The sequence below is a fragment of the Canis lupus genome, chromosome 29, assembly GCF_003254725.2.
Source record: "Canis lupus dingo isolate Sandy chromosome 29, ASM325472v2, whole genome shotgun sequence".
Classification (NCBI taxonomy): Eukaryota; Metazoa; Chordata; class Mammalia; order Carnivora; family Canidae; genus Canis; species Canis lupus.
Window position 1 is genome coordinate 16,860,081 of NC_064271.1, and position 22,194 is coordinate 16,882,274.

The window sequence follows — 22,194 nt, forward strand, 5'->3', positions numbered from 1 at the left end:
TTTTGGAGGATTTAAAAGATTGGAAGCAGGGGTATTTTACTAGAGTAGGAACAATGGAAATGGATGGAAAGACCTTTGTAGGGATTGACAGAATGAATAGAGATATTGAATGTAAGACAAGTGGCATCAGAAATCTCTATGGTGTTGAACACTCAGGTAGCAGCTGATTAAAGGTCACAGAGTCACCTATAGAACTTGAAGTACCCTGTGGTATGCTACCAAGATGACAGCAAGTCAAAATTATATAACTCCTTTTATAGTTAGCAAGTGTTGTTAGCATGGTTTAGGGTAGAATTCAGGGGGAAAAAACAATCTTGAAATTATGTAGTCTTTTATTATTTATTAAGTACTTTTGCATAATTAATCTCATTAATCTTCAGACTCTCTGAGGAAGGTATTATTTCTGTTTTATGACATACAACTAACATCCAGGCTAAGAGGCTCACCCCTGGTGGCAGAGCCAGCAAATCGTGAGGCCAGTGCTGGGACCCGCATCTCCTGACTTGAAGTATCATATCTGCAGTACACACTTCTATATCTAGAGGGCTTCTAAGAGTCTTTTCCTCTGGAAAAACTAGTAATAGGGGAAGCTTTGACTATATCAGTTTTAGAGTAAGTTTAGCTTTTAGTTCTCCCAGCCTGTAAATCCTTGGTGTATCTGTGAATAAATTGCTCTGAAGGGTGGCTTGCTTACATTTTTTTTTTTTTAAGCAGCCCTGCAAGGGGCTTTTCCCCTCATAAGCAAAATGTAACACAAAACCCTAAGAAAATTTAAAATATCTAAGTGGTATTTATTATTACTGTCATCACTAAAGTATCAGTTAAGAAGTACCCCAAACTTAAATGTTAAAAGAAATGTTATAAAATGTACAAAAATGTACAAAATCTATATACAAAGATGGCAAGATATGCTTTATCTCCATGTATGCATAAAAAAGCTATACTGTTGAAGTTAATGCAGAAGTCTTCATGTGGTTAAAATTTGATAAGTAATGAATATGAGTGTTTACATGTCATTTTTATTTTTATTTTAAATTTTATTTATTAATCATGAGAAACACACACAGAGAGAGAGAGGCAGAGGGAGAAGCAGGCTCCATGCAGGAAGCCTGATGTGGAACTCAATCCCAGGACCCCAGGATCATGCCCTGAGCCGAAGGCACACACTTCACTGCTGAGCCACCCAGGCGTCCCTACGTGTCATTTTTAATTAAAGCTTTAGAAATAATCTTTTCAGCTGTAAGATAAAATTTGATAAAATATTTGTAGGACCCTCGAAGCACCTTGATATTACACAGTTTGGAAACAACTGACCTAGATGATAGCTTTCCTCTTTCTGTTGAACTGCCATGTAGCATTTTTGTTGGAGTGGCATTTCTGTGTATTTCTTAGGTGTGTGATCCATTTATGATGTGACCTTTAATGGAGAAGTGACCTTATGACTGTGATTTTTTTTTTCTCGTGGAATAGGAAGTAGGGGAAACAGTGTTAAATGTGAAGTTTTGTTGTATAGTGCATCATGAACCTTTTGTCTAGGTATAGTGTACTTGGAAAAACGATTATGGGGATGCCTGGGTGGCTTAATGGTTTAGCGCCTGCCTTCAGCCCAGGGCGTGATCCTGGAGTCCCGGGATCAAGTCCCACATCAGGCTCCCTGCATGGAGCCTGCTTCTTCCTCTGCCTCTGCCTCTGCCTCTCTCTCTCTTTCTCTCTCTCTCTCTCTCTCTGTGTGTGTCTCTCATGAATAAATAAATAAAATCTTAAAAAAGTGTGCCTTATTAGAACTTTAAATATTAGGATTGTGCATATTTAATAGTGTTGTTTGAAAGAAGTGTTGGAAGAAGACCTAGCATGTGAAGTGGGACATGTAAGAAGAGTAAAGTTCTTACAACTGAAAAGATTGATAGCACTAGATATAACAACCCTGAAGCTAGAGGAAATGTAGACAAGAACAATGAAAATGTGACTAGTCATAACCATTTCATATTTAAAAGTAACTAAAATTTATTGATAACCTTAAAATTGGTATCACGAATACCCAGTACTTTTGCTGTCATTCTTCCCTACCTCATTCGTAGAGGATATAGGCTATATATCAGGGTCCTCTTCCTTTCAGATCTTAGACTTTGCCTTAGAATAGTTATCCAGAGTACGCGGCACTATAGGTGCCAGGTGGCATTCCAGATGAAAATTATGAATCTTTGTGGCTAAGATCTTTGTTTACCTCACCACTTGCCAGTAGATAGGAAAGAAGAAAGGATGTTTTGGGGAAGGGATTCTTGCATAAGGGATGATTAAATGCTAAAATATTACACTGTTGTTTAAGGATACTAATCAAGCCAAGGAACTTTGAAACATAATAGTAACGATCATTATAAAGTGATATAATCATGAATTATTTCCTGAATATGTGTAAACAGGGAAATTAAATTTTTTTATATACATTGTTTCACTTCAATTCTTTTACCACTCCTTGGAAATCATCACCTTTTACCAGGCGACAAAACTGAATAAGATTGTCTTCTTAAGGTTATTTGGTGTGTAAGTATCTGATGGAGCTGGAACTTTACTCATAACCCAGCATTACATCATGTAGCCTCCCTAATAAAGCAAAGGAAACCGAAACACTTAGTAACTTAAAAAGAGGGTATGGATGTTGAATTCACAGGATACCAGAAAATATTGCATGATATTTTAACTTTCAGTAGCTTTACAAAGTAATAACTAGGTTTAATTCTTTAGATTGAGGAAAAGAAACAAAGAGAGGAAGCAGAGCGAGAGAGACTGAGAATTGCAGAAGAAAAAGAAGAAAAACGACTTGCAGAACAGAGAGCACGAATTCAACAAGAGTATGAAGAGGAACAGGAAAAGAAAAGGGAGAAAGAGGAGGAGGTGCATTTTTTCCCTTTCTTTTTCTATTTACCCTGAAAGTACAGTCTTTATTTTGACTTGAAAAGGTATTACAGAGAACAGACCTAGAGTACATTTAGAAAATAATGGGTCAATATCCATTTATTGGACACTATTTTATTAATGTGAAAGATTAAGAAATAAATGACTTTTTTAAGTCAAAAATTGGGCTGATTCTAGGATACTATAAAAGATGCCTAGTACTTTATTGTTAAATAACTTCTTTTTGTTAAAGAATACTGTGTCATCTGTATCTTCAATTTTATCTCTTTATTTCAGACAAATAAGACAGCAGATATATGAATGGACTATAGAATGTATATATGGAGTGTGTATTTTTCTCTTTATTTTAAAGCAAAGGCTAAAAAATGAAGAGCTTATTCGGTTAGCTGAAGAAAGACGAAAAGAAGCAGAAAGAAAGAAAAAAGAAGAGGAAGAAAAACATAATCTGCAGCTTCAGCACTACTATGCAAGAGAAAATATAATTGGGGAAGAAACAAAGGTAAGTTTTCAGCAAAAATGTCAATTAAACCTGTATTTTAAACCACTTTCACTGTGGCATTGTTAGCAACAGGGAAAGAGTGGAGGAGATGCTTTGGTTCTTCTGGGTTCAGCACACTGAACTTCCTATATAGGTCATGTCATTGCAATTTGCTGCACTTTGCACCCCAGTGAGTATAAGGGGTTTAAATGTCTGGAAACTTTAGTAGCAATTTGTCAAAGTAATTATATGTCTGTTGGGTCTGATTAAAAAAAAGTTGGACTTGAATTATGTAATGTCTTTAAAAATTTTTTCGTGTATTTAGTAATTTATGTTTCCTCTGGTTTATACTTTTATCCTTGATGATTGGAAGTGAAAAAAGAAACCAGTGGCTCAGGCAGCCCGCGTGGCTCAGCGGTTTAGCACTGCCTTCAGCCCAGGGCCTGATCCTGGAGACCCGGGAGACTGAGTCCCACGTCGGGCTCCTTGCATGGAGCCTGCTTCTGTCTCTGCCTGTGTCTCTGTCTCTCTCTCTCTCTCTCTCTATCTATCTCTATCTCTGTCTCTGTCTCTCATGAATAAATAAAATAAAATCTTAAAAAAAAAAAAACACCAGTGGCTCACAATGGACTGGTTTGAAGTCCATATCTGAGATTGGTTGATATTCATGGTCATGTGTGTGGTGGATCAAAGTTATCAGACAGGTTTTCTCTCTGGGATGCCACTTTGCTCCTAAGAAGCTCCAGTTTACACCCTTGCTCATAGTACAAAGCTATATTTAAAATTTGATGTGCATAAGTATCACTGGGGGGTTGTTAAAAATTTATCTTCAGGGATGCCTGTGTAGCTCAGCGGTTGAGTGTCTTCTTTCGACTCAGGGTGTGATCATGGAGTCCCAGAATCAAGTCCCACATCGGGCTCCCTACGTGGAGCCTGCTTCTCCCTCTGCCTGTGTCTCAGCCTCTCTCTCTGTCTCTCATGAATAAATAAATAAAATATTTAAAAAAATCGTCTTCAGGTCTCATCTACAAAAGTGTCTGATTTTAAGAAGTCTGAGGGTAATCCAGGAATCTGCATTTTACAAGCATTCTTAGTGGTTCAGATATAGTTGGCCTGTGGACCATACCTTGAAAAACTGTATGTGCTGTAGGTTTAGCCCAATTTAATTTAAGAAAATGGTTTTCACAAATACAGATTTATACAAGACCTTATTTCTTCTAAGTAGCATTCACAAAAAAGATCACTTTTTAACCAATGGGTTCTCCTAGTGTATTTATCATGTGGTTTGGTACACTATTTAATGTGTAACCTACTACAGACAACATGAGCCATTTCTGATTGGTTCAGATACACTATTTGATTTCTCACCCCAGGCTTTTATGGTAATAGAAATAAGTGTTTGCAATTAGAATCTGCTGAAACATTGTTTAAAAGAGAATTTATAAGTAACACCTATGTTTTTTGTATTATTTTCATTGCTCTAGTAATGTTAGACAATACCCTTCATTCTTAAAGTTGGATATATATACTTATTCTGCCTTTTAAAATATTATTCAAATGTCATTTCATTTTTAAAATTAATAGCATTTATTCCTTTTAGAGTCATGTTAGGCTTGTAGCAAAATTGAGTGGAAAACACAAAATATTTTCTTGTAAAATTGATTAAAAATGAAAGATAATTGTTAATTTTCCACAATTGTGTTTCTGCCCATTTTTTATTACGTTTAAAAGAAAATACTTTCCTTAGGAATACACAGTTTTATGACTGCTATAGTTCAATTGTGAAGCAGCATAGTTTTAAGCCAGCTTTGTTACATTTAATGAATTTTATTCTCATTTTTTTTAAAAGATTTTATTTATTCATGAGAGACACAGAGAGAGGCAGAGACATAGACAGAGGGAGAAGAAGCAGGCTCCTTGAGGGAAACACGATGTGGGACTCTGTGATAACGCCCTGAGCCTAAGGCAGATGCTCAATGGCTGAGCTACTCGGGTGTCCCTGTATTTTGCTCTCACTGATGAAGCTAGCTATAATTTTTCCTTTATTTATGTATGCCTGATATATACGTTGTCTGTTTTCTTAGTTTTTACTTTTGTGTCACCATTTATTTTTTACTTAGCTTGTATATTTTGTTGAATTTAGTTTTATGTTTTTAAATTGTTTTTTTTATCCTAATTAGAGAATTGTAATCTTTTGAAAGGTGATACCCAAATCCATCTATTTTTATCCTAATTTTTTTTGTTTATGCTTCCTTGATAGTTATTTGTTTTCTTACTATGTGGAGTATGCTATGTTAGCTTTATCCTCTGCAGTCCTTTAGGTTTATATTGTCTTTACAATTCTGCTTGTGGTCATCTAGTGTTTTTAAAAGAAAAGATTTTCTCCTATATTTCTAATTTTAGCAAAGTCACCAGTGAAAGTAATATTTGATTTTGTACCATGCAAAATGAACAGTTTAACATCCATACATATACTCTGGTCTGGGTGTTTTGTTTTTTTTTAACCAGATAATTATTGCATTTTGTTGAGAGTTTTTATGGGTCCTTTTGCATTTTGATTTTCATGAGAAGTTGGAAACTGTTAGCTTCATTACTCTGTAGACTAGAAACCCTGATTTAAAAAAAAAAAAAAAAAAAAAGAAACCCTGATTTACTTCTTCTGGAGATGTAGAATATTATTGTGATCTGGAAAATTTCCTCATCATACTCTTGGTGACAAGGGATCTAGATTTTAGAGCTTTTCCAGAAAAGTTTTTGTTTTTCGTGTTGTCCTATTTCTTTTATTATTTAGACAGATGTTTACCTTAGTTCTATTTGTTTTTGTTATTTTCCTGATACTTGGCATGATGTTGCTTTACTTAAGTTTGTTGAATATTTTTGTTCTGAGAGTCTTGTTCTTTTAATAAAAGTATCTAAATCAATTTATGTTTATCATACCTGATGTTTTTGATCTTACACAATTGAGTTCTGGCTTTTTTTTTTTTTTAAGTACTTTATTAAATAAAAGAAATAGCATTCCAGGTGCGCCTGGGTGGCTTACTTGGTTAGGCATATGCCTTCAGCTCAGGCTAGGGTCATGGGATCGAGCCCTGCGTCAGGCTCTCTGCTCTGTGGGGAGCCTGCTTTTCCCTCTCTCTCTGCTGCTTCCCTTGCTTGTGCACTCTCTCTCTCTCTTTCTCTCTCTGTCAAATAAAGAAATACAATCTTTTTTTTTTCCCTAACGGATATTGTTAAGAGACCCTTTATTGTCCAGAAATGAAATTTAGAGATGATATAGCTTCCCTCACACGTAATTCTAAGTGTAGGGGGTTGAACAGCCCCCCTCCCCCCAAGAAATAAAATCTTAAAAAAAAAAAAAAGGCAGTAGCATTCTGAACTTCCTAAATGGTCTTGTTAACTGTTAGGGGTGCTTGTGCACACAGGCACATATATATGTATACATATATGTGTGTATGTTTATATACATACATATGTTGGTATATGTGTGTATGTATACATGTATATTGTGTATATATATGTGTGTGTGTGTATATATATTTTTCTCCCCCAGCGCTTGAGACAGCCTTCTCCTGTAGTTCCTGCTCTTCAGAACAAAATAGCAAGCAAACTTCAAAGACCTCCTTCAGTTGACAGCATTATAAGTTCCTTTATTCAGGTATATGCTTTTTCTTTTGATTTGTTCATCTTAGCTAAGTTATTTTAGATTAGGGGAATTGAATGAATTTTTTTTATTCATCATATTTAGATCACATTTTTTCAGATCTGAAATATAGATGATGTTTGTATTTATTTGTTGCATCAGCTGTAATTGATAATACTTGGTACCCTTAAGTTAAATTCTTTTGACGGATTATAATTTAGCAAATGGTTCTTGTCCAGGCCCCTCAAGGAGGCGTTTTCTTTGATAATATATCAACTGGCTAGCTGTAGTTATGCTAATGAAATCCCTTATACTTTAGACTGAGCTGTTATCAAAAGAGAGCTGGGAAAATGTTCTAGAGGGATTGTTCCTTGAGTTGACTCTTGAAGAATGAGTAGCAATTTGCCATAAAGAGGAGGAAGAGGGACTTTGAGCATGTGCAAAATTGTGGAAGAAAGTGTAAGCCATGTGGCACACATGGAGAAGAATACACCGTGGTTTGGTCTGGCCTCAGTGCCTGACCAGGGTGACAAGAGAGGTAGAGGTCAGAACATAAGCAGGATGTTGTATAGAGTGCTGAGGGGTTTGATTTTATTTCCATTGATGAGTGGATACCAAAGGGGCTAATTACCAGAATAGACAAAGCAAATGTTTGAACATTGTCCTGAATCCCACCCTCTGAGGTTCTGATTAGTAGGTCTGTGGTAGATAATGAATAGGGATGCATTGTAATACTTTAAGTAGGAGAATGACACGTGTCATCAGTTGGAGAAGACAGTGTTATGGAGATGTATTTTAGAGGTCGAGTAAGACCATAAACATGGAAACGAGTTATAGTGGTTTTGCAGAAGTCCATTTGTGAGACTTTGAGGACTTAAACAAAGGCAGTGACATTAAGAACTGAGAATGGATAATAAATCCAAGATATCCTTAGGAAACACAGATAATGGCATTTACAGACTGTAGCGGGGGGTAGGCATTAGTGACGACTTTCAAGTTTCTTGTGAGATTTATATAAAGTGGGTGGTTGAAAATATAGGTTGTGGCTAAGTAAGGAACTCTGGACTGGTTTTGTAGTTTTGAGAGCCATTAACATTGTTCCTTGTCAGATGAGTACAGCCATCTAGGATGAATTTGGGGGAAGTAAAGAGGGCTGAGGATGGAACACTGGGAGTTAAATATTTAAGAAGCAGAGAAAGGAAATAGAGAAAGTGACAGAGAATGGCAATATCAGTTGCTACTGGCCAAGTAGAAGGGTGTAAAATGCCCATTGGTTGTGTCACTTGGGGTCACCCGGTGACTGGTGAGAGCTGTGTTAGCGGAGTGATAGGGTGTAGAAGCAAAGGCAGTAGCCATGTGGTGAGGAGTGAATGGGCATGAGGAAGTAGACATTGTACTGGCATCTGTTCTTGAGGGGATAGCTGAGAAGGGACAGTAGATAGTCATGAAGGAGGGGATTCTTTTTTTAAGCATAAACTGAGAAAAGAGAGTGATTGGAGGAGGTCAGAGTCAATTTACCAGATACAGAGAATAGGTGAAGGGATTGTTTTTGGATGGACCAAGGAGGACCCTTCCATTGTGATGGGAAGGAAAAATACATGTAGGTAAGTGTATAGGTAGGATAGTGGGAAGTCTGGTTTCTTTCACATATAGTTACTTCAAAAAAGAATTGTTTTCAAGCTTCTTTGTAGAGAAGGCATACTGAGTATATCTTTGTTATGATTATTAAACAGGAAAGTTCCATGTCCAGGGCACAGTCTCCTCCGGTACCTGCCAGGAGAAACCAGCTACGTGCAGAAGGTAGAGTTAACTATTAATATTCAGTCTGTAATCTAGACTACTTCTCTTTTAAGCTTTTTATTTTGAGATAATTATAAACTCACGGAATGTTACAATAGAGCACAGTGAAGTCCCTGTGTACCCTTTCCTGCAGCTTTTCTCAGTGGTAATATCTTACATAGAACACTAACCAGGAAATTGACATTTGGTATGCTGTACAGACTTCCATCCAGTCTCACAGTTTTAACACAAAGTAATTGATATGTATTTGTGTTTGTGTGTGGTTCTGTACATTTGTATTATGGATAATTTGTGTGACTACCACACAATCAAGCTGTAGAACTGTGACATCAGGAGCGCCTGTGGGGCTCAGTGGCTAAGAATCTGCCTTTGACTCAGGTCATGATCTCAGAGTCCCTGGATTGAGACCCACATCGGGTTCCCTGCTCAATGGAAAGCCTGCTTCTCCCTCGCCTTCTGCCTCTCCCTCTTGCTTGTGCTCTATCACTCTTTCTCTCACGACAATAAAGTCTTAAAAACCAAAACAAAACAAGAACTGTGGCACTACCACAAAGGAACTCTCTTGTGCTTCCCGTTGTAGGTGTACTCTTCCCCCCCATTAAGAATAATTCTTAACTTTGGAAATTTTTGTATTTCAGAAATAGGTGTGTATATCTTACTGGTATTCATAAATATGATCTGTATATATAAAACACTAAAAATAACTTTAATAAAGATGTCTTTCTGAGCATTTTAGTTTTATAAGTCAGTTTATGTTTAATGTTTAATCTTCTCTTTTTATACCTTATTTTTTTACTTATTAATGTGAATTTGCAGAGGAGAAAAAAAATGTAATTATGGAGTTATCAGAAATGAGAAAACAGCTTCGTAGCGAAGAGCGGCGTCTGCAAGGCCGGTTGCTACACATGGACAGTGATGATGAAATTCACATAAGGCAAGTTACAACTTGTGTTTTTTGTTCTGTGTTTTGTTGTTCTTATATTCAGGAAAAGGAATTACATGCTAACCAGAATCCATTCAATCATTCTACAGTTTTGGAACAGGATTAATCAGTCTTTATTTTAAAATCACGTTTATTAGAATGGTTAGTTTGCATGCTTGAGAAAGATTTTAACAGATTGTTGGTAAAATTGTAATGACTGAAATAGCCTTTCCCTTAAAAGAAATGTAGCTTAATAATTATATCCTAGGGGAGGGACTCAATGCAACTAATCCAAAAAAAAGCATATGATTTATTAAGTCTGTTTGTGTTTGTAGTAATGTGGTAGGTTTTCTTTCTCTTTTCTTCTTTCTTCTCTTTTTTGGTAAAGCAGCTTTTTCTTTAACCAATATGCTTTTAGATTCACATTCTTGAGTTTTTTTTTTTTTAATTTTTATTTATTTATGATAGTCACACAGAGAGAGAGAGAGAGAGAGAGAGGCAGAGACACAGGCAGAGGGAGAAGCAGGCTCCATGCACCGGGAGCCCGACGTGGGATTCGATCCTGGGTCTCCAGGATCGCGCCCTGGGCCAAAGGCAGGCGCTAAACCGCTGCGCCACCCAGGGATCCCCATATTCTTGAGTTTTATGTAGATTAGGTTGCCTTCATAAAACATTTATCCATACCTGTTGAATCTATATTCAGTGCAAAAATATGGGATATTTAATGAATTTTATTTAACCTAATATAAAACATATAAATTGAGTGTTTTAGCTGTCCTTCCTCTGCCACTAATATATTTATATAGATGGTGGTAGTGTGAGATGTTAGAATCCGGGAGGAAGAAAGAAGTAGCACTTTCTTAAAGGAATACCAGAAATAGTAGCTCTAACTATGAAATGTGTAACAGGATTCGACTTAGTAAAAAATGAGTTCCGAGGGGGCACGTCATTCTTCCAGCTCTATCTTAGAATGGACAGTTTGTTTCACCACAGAAATCAGTGAATGAAGATAATTGACTGATTTCAGTCCATATGTGCGCAAGGCAAATAGGTGCAGATGTTGCTTTGTAAGCTAATCTAAGTGGTAGGGAAGTGCATGCTGGGAAAGAGATAGTTGAAACGACTAAAAAATTATGAAATCGGTCTCTTACTTTCCCATCTTAGTCTTCAACAAAATCAGGCATAGAAATTTAGTCCTGGGGTGGGGAATGATATAGGAATGGAAAATTTCAGAGTTAGAATAATTATAAACAATTATATTTTAAAGTTATCTTTTACATTTTCATTCAACAATCTGTTTTCTAAAATACTTTCTAGCAAAATAACTCACTATCAGACATTTATGATCATTTTTGCCAAGATGACTCAAATTTTTTAAAATAGTGTTCTTCAAATTGCAGTTGCAGTCTTTTTGTAGGTTGTAAAGTCAATATAGTGCGTAACTACCACACTTTTTTAAAGAGGGTTTATTTTAAAAAACGTGATTTATTTTGGCATAGTTTTAAAGAAAAGTTGCAAACATAGTACAGAGTTTCCATATGCCTCCTCACTCCGTTTTCTCAATTATTAACATCTTGTGTTACTAGAGTATGACTATCACTAAAAGCTGATACTGGAACATTACTACTAAGTTCCATACTTTTCGGATTTCTGAAGTTTTTCTTTTAATGCTCTCTTACTTGTCCAGAATCTAAACAATATAGGGTACCACATTGCATTTAATGGTCATGTATCCTGGTCTCCTCTAGTCTGGGACAGTTTCTTAGTCTCTCCTTATCTTCATGCCTGTGACAGTCTAGAGGGGGGGTATTGGCTGGCTAGAATGTCCCCCAGTCTGCATTTGTCTGAAGTTTACTCATGATTAGACTGGTGCTAAGGGTTTTTGGAAAAAAATAGCACAAAGTGGATGGCCTTCTCATCACATCATCATATCGTGGGGATACCTGGCATCTACGGGACATTCCTGGGGATGGGAACCTTCATCATGTGGTTAAAGTAGAATTTTGTCAGGTTTCTCTGCTCCAGGACACAAATCAATAAATTTGGCACACTCACAAGAAGGGGTAGGAGGTGAGATTAAGCTGCATCTTCGGTGGGGAGGTTGGTTATCTATGCATATTATTTAGAATTTTTTCATAAGAAAGATTTGTCCCTTCTTGGGATGCCTGGGTAGCTCAGTTGGTGGAGTGTCCGACTTGATTTCAGCTCAGGTCATGCTCTGAGCTCATGGGGAGTCTGCCTCTCTCTTTCTCCTTCAGCCCCTCCTCCTGCTCTCCCACTCGCACTCAATCTCTTTCTCTATTTAAAATAAATAAATCGTTAAAAAAAATTTGTCCCTTCTCTTCCCTTTATTTAATCATTTATTTATCTCTCTTGTGTTTTGTGTATATTTATTTTGTACTTTGGAATATAATCCATTGTCCATTTTGGGCACTTCTGTATTTTCTAGTATTACAAGAGATACTCCAGGATCTTCTTGTATTTCCCCTACCACCTCCCTGACATCAGTCATTTCTCCAGGAAGCCATGGTTCTTCTTGGAGAATGATATTTAGAAACAAGGTCTGGATGTTAGATGTGCTTGCTGCTATTGGATGTCTTTGCCTCTGGGCTCTGTTAGTTTACAGAGCTAGATAATTTAATATATGTATGTGTACTACATCATAAACATATCTGTCTTTGTTCCTGGTCTATCAATTTGTATGTTTATTAACTTTATACTGATATTTAAGACTCTGGTCTAGTATATGGTAAGATTTTAATATAGCAGCTTAACCTCCAAGCATGTTCTGCTAAGTAAACACAGTGAGAAAATTTCGAGAATACAGAATGGCTAGATAATGAAATGTTAACCCAAGGTGGTAATTTTCAGTGAATAATTCTGTTTTACTTATCAACTACTTCTAAGTAATTGAGAGGTCAGTATTGTTTTTATTTTATGATCTTATAAATGTCTAGTTAACTATTGCAGCTTTGCATATTCAGACATGCATATTTACTTCAGTATAGTGGATTATTGACATGTATTTTCATTGCTTCATTCATAAATTGAACACTGTACTCTTTTGGCAAACCAATATAAGACAGACCAGGCAGCTTTTTAGTTTTCTTATTTGCAAATGATAACCATGAGATTTTAGTAAAGAAAAAATATACATATGTGTTTGAAAGTACCTTGTAAATTCTACATGCTAACTTAAGTTAGAGAATATATGTTAGAATTGCCATCATTTAGCAAGAATTGGTTAAATACATGTACTTTGGTATAATTTTTAATATGTATTATAATCAGATATCTCAGTTGATTCTTCATTCCAATTTTATAAATTGTTTCACAGAAAGAATCTTATTCATTAATTAAGCTCACATTATTGAACTCTTATTTGTGTTAGACACAAAACAAGCATTAGTCATCTCATATCCAAGAAAGATCTGATAATCTAATTCTTAGCAGCCTATTTCACTTTTAGCAGTAATGGGAACTAGGCAGGAGTCCAGTTTAATGGCCTCCTAGAAGGCTTTGGTATTTGTTTTGCAATGTAATGAATCTTTGTTGCAGTTCCTATCATCCTAGGTGGTTCTCTATTTAGAGGTCTGTGTCAGCCTTGACAAGAGGGCCATTTTTGTGACTCTTTATTCTCCCCTGAAAAGAGACTCCAGGAGAGAGGTGGTATTTATTGCCTTTTGGGATCCAAGCTACTCCATCTAGGTACTTAGGGAAGATTTAGTGAACAAAGAAATGAAAGGAGTTGGGCCAAGTCTCTGACAGCTATATCTTAAAGCTTCATTTATAGAAGAAATAGAGGGGGCCCTCTCTAGTGCTGTGGAAGCACAGAGATAGGTCTTTCTTTGTAGTGCTAGAGACACTGTCTCCCATCCCTTTCCTCTTATAGTCAGTCACTCCCCCAAAGCCTTAACAGAAAACTCGCTTACTAAGCCACCTGCCTAGTAGGTTAACTTTCTAGGTACGAGAGGAATAGAGTATAAAATTAACCAATTAGGTATTGAGTTCCCTGAAAGCCCATTGTAAAATTAGTGTTGGAGACTGTGGCTCATACCCATTGTATTGGGTGTGTACATTTTTCTCTGTATAATTTTTATTTTAGGCTGAGGGGAAGACTACACTTACTGATTACCTAACAGAAGTCAGGTACAGTGCTGGGTACTTTACAGTATATAACTTCACTTAAGTAGAAGGACTAGACATCATCTGCATCATATAGATGATGAAATCGAGGTCAAACTTGCCAGTAAATAGCAGAGCTGGTCTTTATAATCTTTGAGGTCAGAAAAACCAATATTTAATCTCTCTACTATGTGAACATTTTAAGGTAAAGCTAACTCATTATATTCTTCTAACAGGATACTTTGCATCGGAAGATCATGAAAGATTACAGTGAATTTTACCATATTTTTTAATATAAGAGGTTGTAATAACAGATGTTAAAGTTCTGTAATATACTGTGATGTAAGATGCCAGATTTCTTGCTCAGGGAGTTAAAGGTGAACTCTGATTCTCTTCCTATTAAAATGCATATCCAAAATTTGTCATCTACCTGTAGGAAAAGAGAAAGGAATCCCATGGATATATTTGACATGGCTAGGCATCGGCTGCAAGCTCCTGTCAGAAGACAGTCACCTAAGGGCTTAGATGCTACTACTTTTCAGAATATTCATGACTTCAATGAGCTGAAAGATAGAGGTGAGTAGAATGCTACTCTTTTAGATACAACCTGTGTTCTGCCCTTATTCAAGTATTTATTTGTATCCTTTTTTAAAAGTAAATTTTCATTTAGAATACCTATTTTAAATGATGAGTAAAATTTCTATCTATATGCTTGAGTTTTCAGCTTACCAGTCTGGTAGATGAAGCTTTAGTGGGTCTAGCTCTTTTCTTTTGGAGAGTGTACAGCTGTTACAGCCTCTTGGGAGTGGATTAGAGGAGTTAGAATAATGAGATGAGTGGCCTTTGTCATTAATGGATGGGGGACAGGGCAAGACGAGCTTAGGAAGGAGCCTGAGGAGGAACAGCCACAGTGACTGGAGAATGTGGTATCTTGAGAGCTGAGGGAAGAGATTGTGTTAGGGAGAAAGGATCATGTAAGATGAATATTGCAAAGTGTCAGCTGGATGAGAGGTCATTGGTGACCTCACTTAGATCTCTTCTGGTGAAATTAGGGCTTCAGAAGCCAATTAACTTTGGAATGAGGATTGACTAGGAGGCAGAGTGTTGGAGGCAGTAAAGCATAAGACAAGCCCTGGAGGAAGCTTGGCTGAGAAGGGGAGGAGTGAAGGGTCTAGAGCTGGGGGATCTTATTAGGATGGCTAATGTGGGGTAGGGTACAGTAGAGAGAGGGAGTGATGAGAGCAGGGTCCCTGAGTAGGCAGGAACAAATGGAGGATTTCTGAAGGAAGAGAGTAGATTTGATGTAGCACTTAGAAGGAGGAGAGAAAGCTTAGTAGAGAAATAGGATTGCCAGGGATATACAGGGGCCTGGGAGACCGAAAATGAGTAGAGGAACAAAAAATGTGTATTACATGTGATTATTCTTTTGTACCTTTAATAGAACAAGTGTTGGAGTTGAGGTGACAAGTTGCTGGATATGTGGTCATATGACCTATACTGGATGAACCAGATTTTGATTTTTCTTCTTTTTGTTTTTAAAAGTAGTATCTATTACAGAAAGTTTTGAAAACACAGATAAGATAGAAAAATCTCCTTACTCAAACCACCTAAATATAAACACCATTCATATTTCTAATCTTCTTTCTGAGCCTAATTAAAACAAAAACAAGATATAACCATTACTTTTCTCTTTTGTTTTTCATTTAGATTTATAAATGTCACCAATTACATTTACTGTTGTTTTTTAACGCTATCATTTATTGATAATTTACTATATGCCAGACGTTGTATTAACCCAGTGGGTCTCAGAGTTTGGTCATGGGACCTGTGCAATTAAAACTGTTTTTATTGGGGTGCCTGGGTGGTTCAGTTGGTTAAGCATCTATCTTGGGTTTGGGTCATGATCCCAGGGTCCTGGGATGGAGCCCCATGTTGGGCTCTCTGCTCGGTGAGGAGCCTGCTTCTCCCTCCCTCTGCCTGCTGTTCCCCCTGCTTGTGCATTCTCCCTCTCTGTGAAATCAGTAAAATCTAAAAAAAAAAAAAAAAAAAAAAAAAGAACCCTGTTTTTATTATAAACTAAGACATTATTTGTCTTTTTCATGTTTATTCTCACACATGTGTACAGGTTTTCTGGAGGTTACACAACATGTGACAACTTCATTGCTCTAACGCTCATAACACATTTATGTATTCTTGCATTTTAAAAATTTCTTAGTTTTAATTTCTTTTTTTTTTTTTTTTTTTTTTTTTTTAGTTTTAATTTCTAATAAGGCTTGTGAGTGTGAGAGAGAGACATAGATAAAAGCTTCTTGGGGTCCTCAAAGAGTATAAAGAGATTGTGAGAACAAAAAAAGTTTTACACCATAAAATTGAGCCATTCATTTCCTTGTATTATTTCCACATTAAGTCCTTGTTCATTATGTGATTCAGTTGTTGATATCTCTTCTTTTTACAGAGAGGAAACTGAGTCTGGAAATAGCCAAGTCAGGGTCCATTCAATCCAAGTTCATGTGTCCAGAATATCTTCTGTTAACTTTGCTCTTAGCCATTTTCTAATTCTTAGATATTCAACATGGTTCTCATGTTTTTGTTATATTACACTATTACTTTATTTTAATAATTTTTATAATTTCTGATCATAAAGCTTTTTACATATTTAGAGTCATTTCTTTCTTTCTTTATTATTTTTTTTAGGATTCTTTCTTTAAATTATATTCCAGCAGTATAATTAGTAGAACAAAGGGAATAATTTCAAGGCTTTTTAAATGTATGAACTATATTTTTATTCTTAAGATTTAAAAATAAAGGTTTAACGTTTTCATTCTGATAACTTGATATTCTTGAACTTGTGGCATAGATGAATTCTTAGATTGTTTCTTCCAACAAGATACCTCTCCTAAAGTTCCAGCCAGTCTGCATTTATTTTGCTTTTTGCATGATATTTGCAAAGGCTAAAGTATTAATTGGCCAATAACATTATATTTTGATTTTTTCAGTATATTCTGAGATTGGCTGTGATTACAGCGCCTAATGGCTGCCTGAGTTGTAGCCATGTCACTAACTGCTTGGCTATCCCTGTACATAGTTGCCCAGCTGTGTGCTCTGGGAGCATCTTGGGGAGTGGGAAGGTGTGGACAGAGAATGCATAGTAAGCTACTGCTTGTTCTGGGGCGAGGGGAGGTTTCCTTTTAATGTTGATAAGTTTGTGAAAGGGCAATTGTTTAAAGAATATTAATTTCCTGTTTTTGAGTTTTAATGATAATTTTAATACCTTTTGACTTTGATAGTTTATTATTTTAATTGTTCCTTGATTTTGAAATTAGGTTACTCATAGGTTACTTGCAGTGAAGTTCTATAAAATATCGTTTGGAAACAAAGATTGAACTTGGCAATATATGTTTTGTACTAGATTCAGAAACACGAGTTGATCTGAAATTCATGTACCCGGATCCTCCAAGAGATCACCACACCTTGGAGATTCAGCAGCAAGCCCTACTAAGAGAGCAGCAGAAGAAACTGAATAAAATAAAGATGCAAGAAGGTGCTGAAGGTAAGAAATAATCATTCCTATCTCAAATAGTATCAGTGGGTTTTTTTTGTTGTTGGCTTTTTTTCCTCTCTGGTATTGATACAGTCCCAGGCAACTTCCCTCCACTGGCAGCTCCATGCTCACATGGCCTTTTGGGCCCAGCCATTCACTATAGCGAGGAGGATGAAGTACCTCAGATAGGCCAGGTGACATCTGCAGCAGGAAGAAGGAGCTCAGGGAAGGAGTGCTGGGCAAACACACCAGTGCCCTATGGGGCATTTCTTTGCCCTATGTGTCTGACAGGTTTTGATAGGACATAAAATCTGTTCAGTGAGACTGGGCTATGAATATGTTTTTGAATAACCAGCCAATCAGCAGATACTTACTGAGTGCCTACAGTGAACACAAGTACTGACCCATATCTGGGGGATGTGGTGGTGAAATATGCTACTGCTGTCAAGGAGCAAGTTAGATGTTGGATAAGTTAGATGCCAAATAAGCATAAGTGTGCTGAGTGCTGCAAAGGAGAGATCTGGGGTCCCTTGGGAGTGTGGAAGTTTGGGTGGGGGAGCACCTGGTGGCAGAGTGGAGGTAGCATCTGTGGGCTCTTTTGGCTCAGTGTCCTACACGACCCTCCCACATATTTCACCAGTTTTGCCAGCCTGCAGGCCACAGAGGGCGGCCATGGAAAAGGAGTCCTAAAATCACAACAACCCAGTAATAAAAATGAGAAGACATTCTCATTCTTAGGCCTGCAGAATCTGAAGAACCTTTTTTGACCATAAGACAGTACACAGGAGTAAGTTGTGTACCGTTTTAGGCCAGGTCAGGACTTTGGTAAAGACTGATGTAGGGAAAGTCCTTCATCGTATACCGAGTTTCTCACAGTGGTCTCCTAGGTCACTGTCTGACAGCATAGTATCATTAGGTGGTCGCCGGCGGGACACCGGGTGCATCTTAGCACCGAAGGTATCCATCTTCCACAGCAGCCACCTGCCCACTGCCATTAAACTCTGTGATGGTTGAACTCATAAGAATATGGTTTAACTATAAAAAGTCACAAACAGGGCAGCCCAGGTGGCTCAGTGGTTTAGCGCTGCCTTTAGCCCGGGGAGTGATCCTGGAGACCCGGGACCGAGTCCCACGTCCGGCTCCCTGCATGGAGCCTGCTTCTCCCTCTGCCTGTGTCTCTGCCTCTCTGTCTCTCTGTCTCTCTCTCTCTCTGTGTGTCTCTCATGAATAAATAAATAAAATCTTAAAAAATCACAAACATTGTATAAAATATTCTAAGAAGGAATACAGGCTATCTCATTCATTGGTAGCCTATTCATTCTCAAAAGCAGTCTCTGAAGGACAAAATGTACTATTCAGGGGAACACACAGGAACACTGGTCAAATCCAATACGGGCCTTTGGGATATCTGATCTAGAGTCTTTGTGGAACCCAGTGCCTGGGGCTGAACTAGTTCCATGTGAGGGGCTCGTGTGTAACTCCACTCAAGCAACTTTCTACCTAGATTGTGGAAATATGAGAGAAGATGGTGAAGTCCTACCTTATCTTCTTTATAGGCATCAGTTTTAAGTTCACAATGATTCTACTCATTCTGTTCATTAATGTGAATTGAAGAAAATTTTATTCAACTAGAATGGATGCTGAGTTATATTTGTTAATAAGTAATATCTTAACATTCTAAAATGTGATAGTTGAAAAAGAATTTACGGTAGAGAGCTGGTCACAAAAGATATTCTAAAAATTTTTATTTTTAAAGTTTTGTTTTTCTCCCCCATCAATGACAGTTGACTTGGATGCCATCCCAAGTGCTAAAGTACGGGACCACAGAATGGTAAGAAGCCAGTTATAGTTTTTCAAGCTAATGTTTGGGGGATAAAATATTTAGGAATATGGTAAGTAAGTAAACCACTTTTGAATATTGAATTAAGAAAAAAAATCTTGTCTCATCTGCGTAGTGCATAGGTAGGGATATATTAGTAGAACATGCAGAGAGAAAGCATATTGTCATATGAAGTATATTGTGATTGTAAGACATTAGAGCTAGGCTGTTCACGTTGGTCTGTTTTTAGCTGTGTGGCTTCAGGCAAGATATTTATTCTTTCTGTGCCTTAGCTTCCTGATCTGTAAAATGGGATAATATTACTTACCTCTGAGAGTGGCTGTAAGAATTAAATTATTATTTGCAAGGCACCGAGGGATAGGCCTAGCAAGTAATTTCTCTATAAGTGTTTATTACATAAATAAAAAATAGCTCAGGTTGTTGCTGGGATTAAGTGAAATAATATATTAGCATGGGGCCTGGCCCATGAGTGCAGTGTGTTTGCTGTCAACATCATTAGTGGCAGCGGAAGGAGGAGTTAATAATGTTAACCAGTGGTGAGGCCTGTTAAGAAAGTAAGCAAGGTAAGGGCATCACTCTTATCCTGAGGAGGTGACATCCGTGCAAAGACTGAATGAAGGGAAGGGATGAGCTGCTTTCATACAACAGATCTGTATTAAATACTTACTGTGGGCCAGGTATGATGCTAAGGTGCTGGGGGTACTGGCGTGAGCAAAAGGGACAAAAATCTCTGCCCTCAGAGAGCTTGCTTTCTGGTGAGAGGGAGAGACAATAAACAAATAAAATGTTATGTTAAGTTGTGGGGTTCTGGAGAAAATGATAGCCTGGAAAAGGGGGTACAGGGTATCCTTGGGTGACAGGATTTATAATGTGAAATAAAATGGGGATGAAGGGCCTCACAGAGTTAAGTAACATTTAAGCAAGGGCATCAGGGAGGTGGCCATGTGAATTCCCTGAGGACACATCTGGAGGAAGAGGTTTCTAGGCAGTAGCCCTGGGCAGGAATAGGCTTGGTGCACACAGGGAGCAGTAAACAGGCTGGGGAGGCTGGAGAGCCATGAGTAGGGGGTGGGAGCAGATGGGGTAGAGGGGTGACGGGCTGGACTATGGAACCTCTGAGCCTATCACAGGATTTTGCTTTTTACACTGAATGTGTTGAGAAGCTTCTAGAATTTTGAAGCAGAATAGTGGCAAGGCTACTGCTATAGTCTAGTCAAGACATAAGGTGATTTAGCCCCAGGTGGGAGCAGTGGAAGTGCTCAGAGTGGTTAGATTCATTTTGAAAGGAGACCGGATAGAATTTTGACATTGACTGTGAAGTATGAGAAGTCAAAGGTGGACTTCAAGCCTTTGGGTTGGGATTTGCAGTTTATAGCAGTGGCAAAGCAGGAGAAACAGATTTGCGAGTGGATAAGATTAGGAAGTTGATTTTAAATATGGTAAGTTTTGGGGCACTTGGGTGGCTCAGTGGTTGGGCGTCTGCTTTGGCTTGGGTCGTGATCTCAGCATCCTGGGATCGAGTCCTGCATCAGGTTCCCTGCGGGGAGCCTGCTTCTCCCTCTGCCTGTGTCTGCCTCTCTGTGTGTGTCTCATGAAAGTCAAACCTTTTTTTTTTTTAAGATTTATTTATTTATTCATAGACACACAGAGAGAGAGAGAGGCAGAGACACAGAGGGAGAAGCAGGCTCCGTGCAGGCAGCCCGATGTGGGACCCGATCCCGGGTCTCCAGGATCACACCCCAGGCTGCAGGCAGTGCCAAACCGCTGTGCCACCAGGGCTGCCCAATAAATAAAACCTTAAAAAAAACAAAGTAACATGGTAAGTTTTGAAATGCCTTTTAGACAAACAATTGGACTGGCAAGTAGCAGACAGATAAGAGTTCAGGAGAAAAGTTGACACTGGAAATAAATTTAATTTTCCAGTTAAAATGACAAACAGCATTACAGCATTTTCAGATTATAAAGGTAAGGCTTGGCTTGGCTGTTTTAGTAGCCCAGGGTAACCAGTTGATAGCTCTTGGTACTTCAGTTTGAACTGAATATGACATTGCTAACAGCTACCATTTACAGAGAGACCACTCTGTGCCAGATTCTTGACATTTCTCTGAAGTTCACCATAAGGCATCCTTATCCCTATTTGACATAAGAGGAAACGGCTAGCCCCTGGTCACATAGTCAATAAGCTGCAAAGCCTAGATTTGAAACTAGGCTAGTCTTGAGAGCTCCTCCTCGTCCCCATACCACACCTATTCCTGAAGGCTCTGTAGGTCATGGGTTTCTCTGTATATGGCAGCCACATTTCTCAGGGAAAAGATACTGAAATGTAACAGCTGGGATTTTGGTTCAAATCCTGGATTAGTAACACCATATTTTGCTGAGTTTGAAACTCGGCACAAAAAGCTAATAAATTTGGGCTCTTCATCTTCCCAGAAACTGGATTGTGTGGAAAACACAAATGAAAGTGGTGCAGGTTGTCATGGAGAAGATAGAGCTTGCATGGACTTGGATCACTCTTCAGTTATGTGAAGGACTCTGATGAGGAAGAGAGGTGGCACAGTGTGTATGCCGTGCTCTATTAGATGCTGTTCACGCTTAAAAAGCAAAAGTAGATTCAGTAGATGTTAAGTTAAAAAGGAAAGTTAAATGCAATATATAGAAGAATTCAGTAAAAGAAAAGAGCTTTCTGATAATCAGTGTTGTGTATCAGTTGGATAGATTTAGAAATTAATGAATAGCTCTTCAGTGGAGTGTTCTAGCCTATCCTAGCAATCTGTTGGGGAAGTGGTTGTAGGTGACTTTAGGCTCCTTCCAGCATATAAGGTGATATTATTCTCCTATATGTAAGTCTGTTAACCTCTTGAGAGCTCATCACAAGTGCAATCCTAGTGTTATTTTTTCCTCCACTCTTTCCCTATCTGTGCTATATTTTTTGTGA

General features: G+C 37.8%; 1 protein-coding gene across 30 annotated transcripts in view; it reads left to right on the forward strand.

Moving 5' to 3' along the window:
- Positions 1-22,194, forward strand: part of CSPP1 (centrosome and spindle pole associated protein 1) — a 177,504-nt gene that overhangs the window by 101,447 nt on the left and 53,863 nt on the right. For all 30 annotated transcript variants that reach the window (XR_007406979.1, XR_007406981.1, XR_007406977.1 and 27 more), the window contains 8 exons: positions 2,743-2,892; positions 3,266-3,412; positions 6,942-7,046; positions 8,765-8,831; positions 9,648-9,765; positions 14,315-14,454; positions 17,288-17,428; positions 19,204-19,250. Coding sequence is in view for 22 of the 30 variants with exons in the window: in XM_025477902.3 (XP_025333687.1) it covers positions 2,743-2,892; positions 3,266-3,412; positions 6,942-7,046; positions 8,765-8,831; positions 9,648-9,765; positions 14,315-14,454; positions 17,288-17,428; positions 19,204-19,250 (915 nt within the window). In the remaining 8 variants the exon portion in view is untranslated. The remainder of the gene's footprint in view (positions 1-2,742; positions 2,893-3,265; positions 3,413-6,941; positions 7,047-8,764; positions 8,832-9,647; positions 9,766-14,314; positions 14,455-17,287; positions 17,429-19,203; positions 19,251-22,194) is intronic.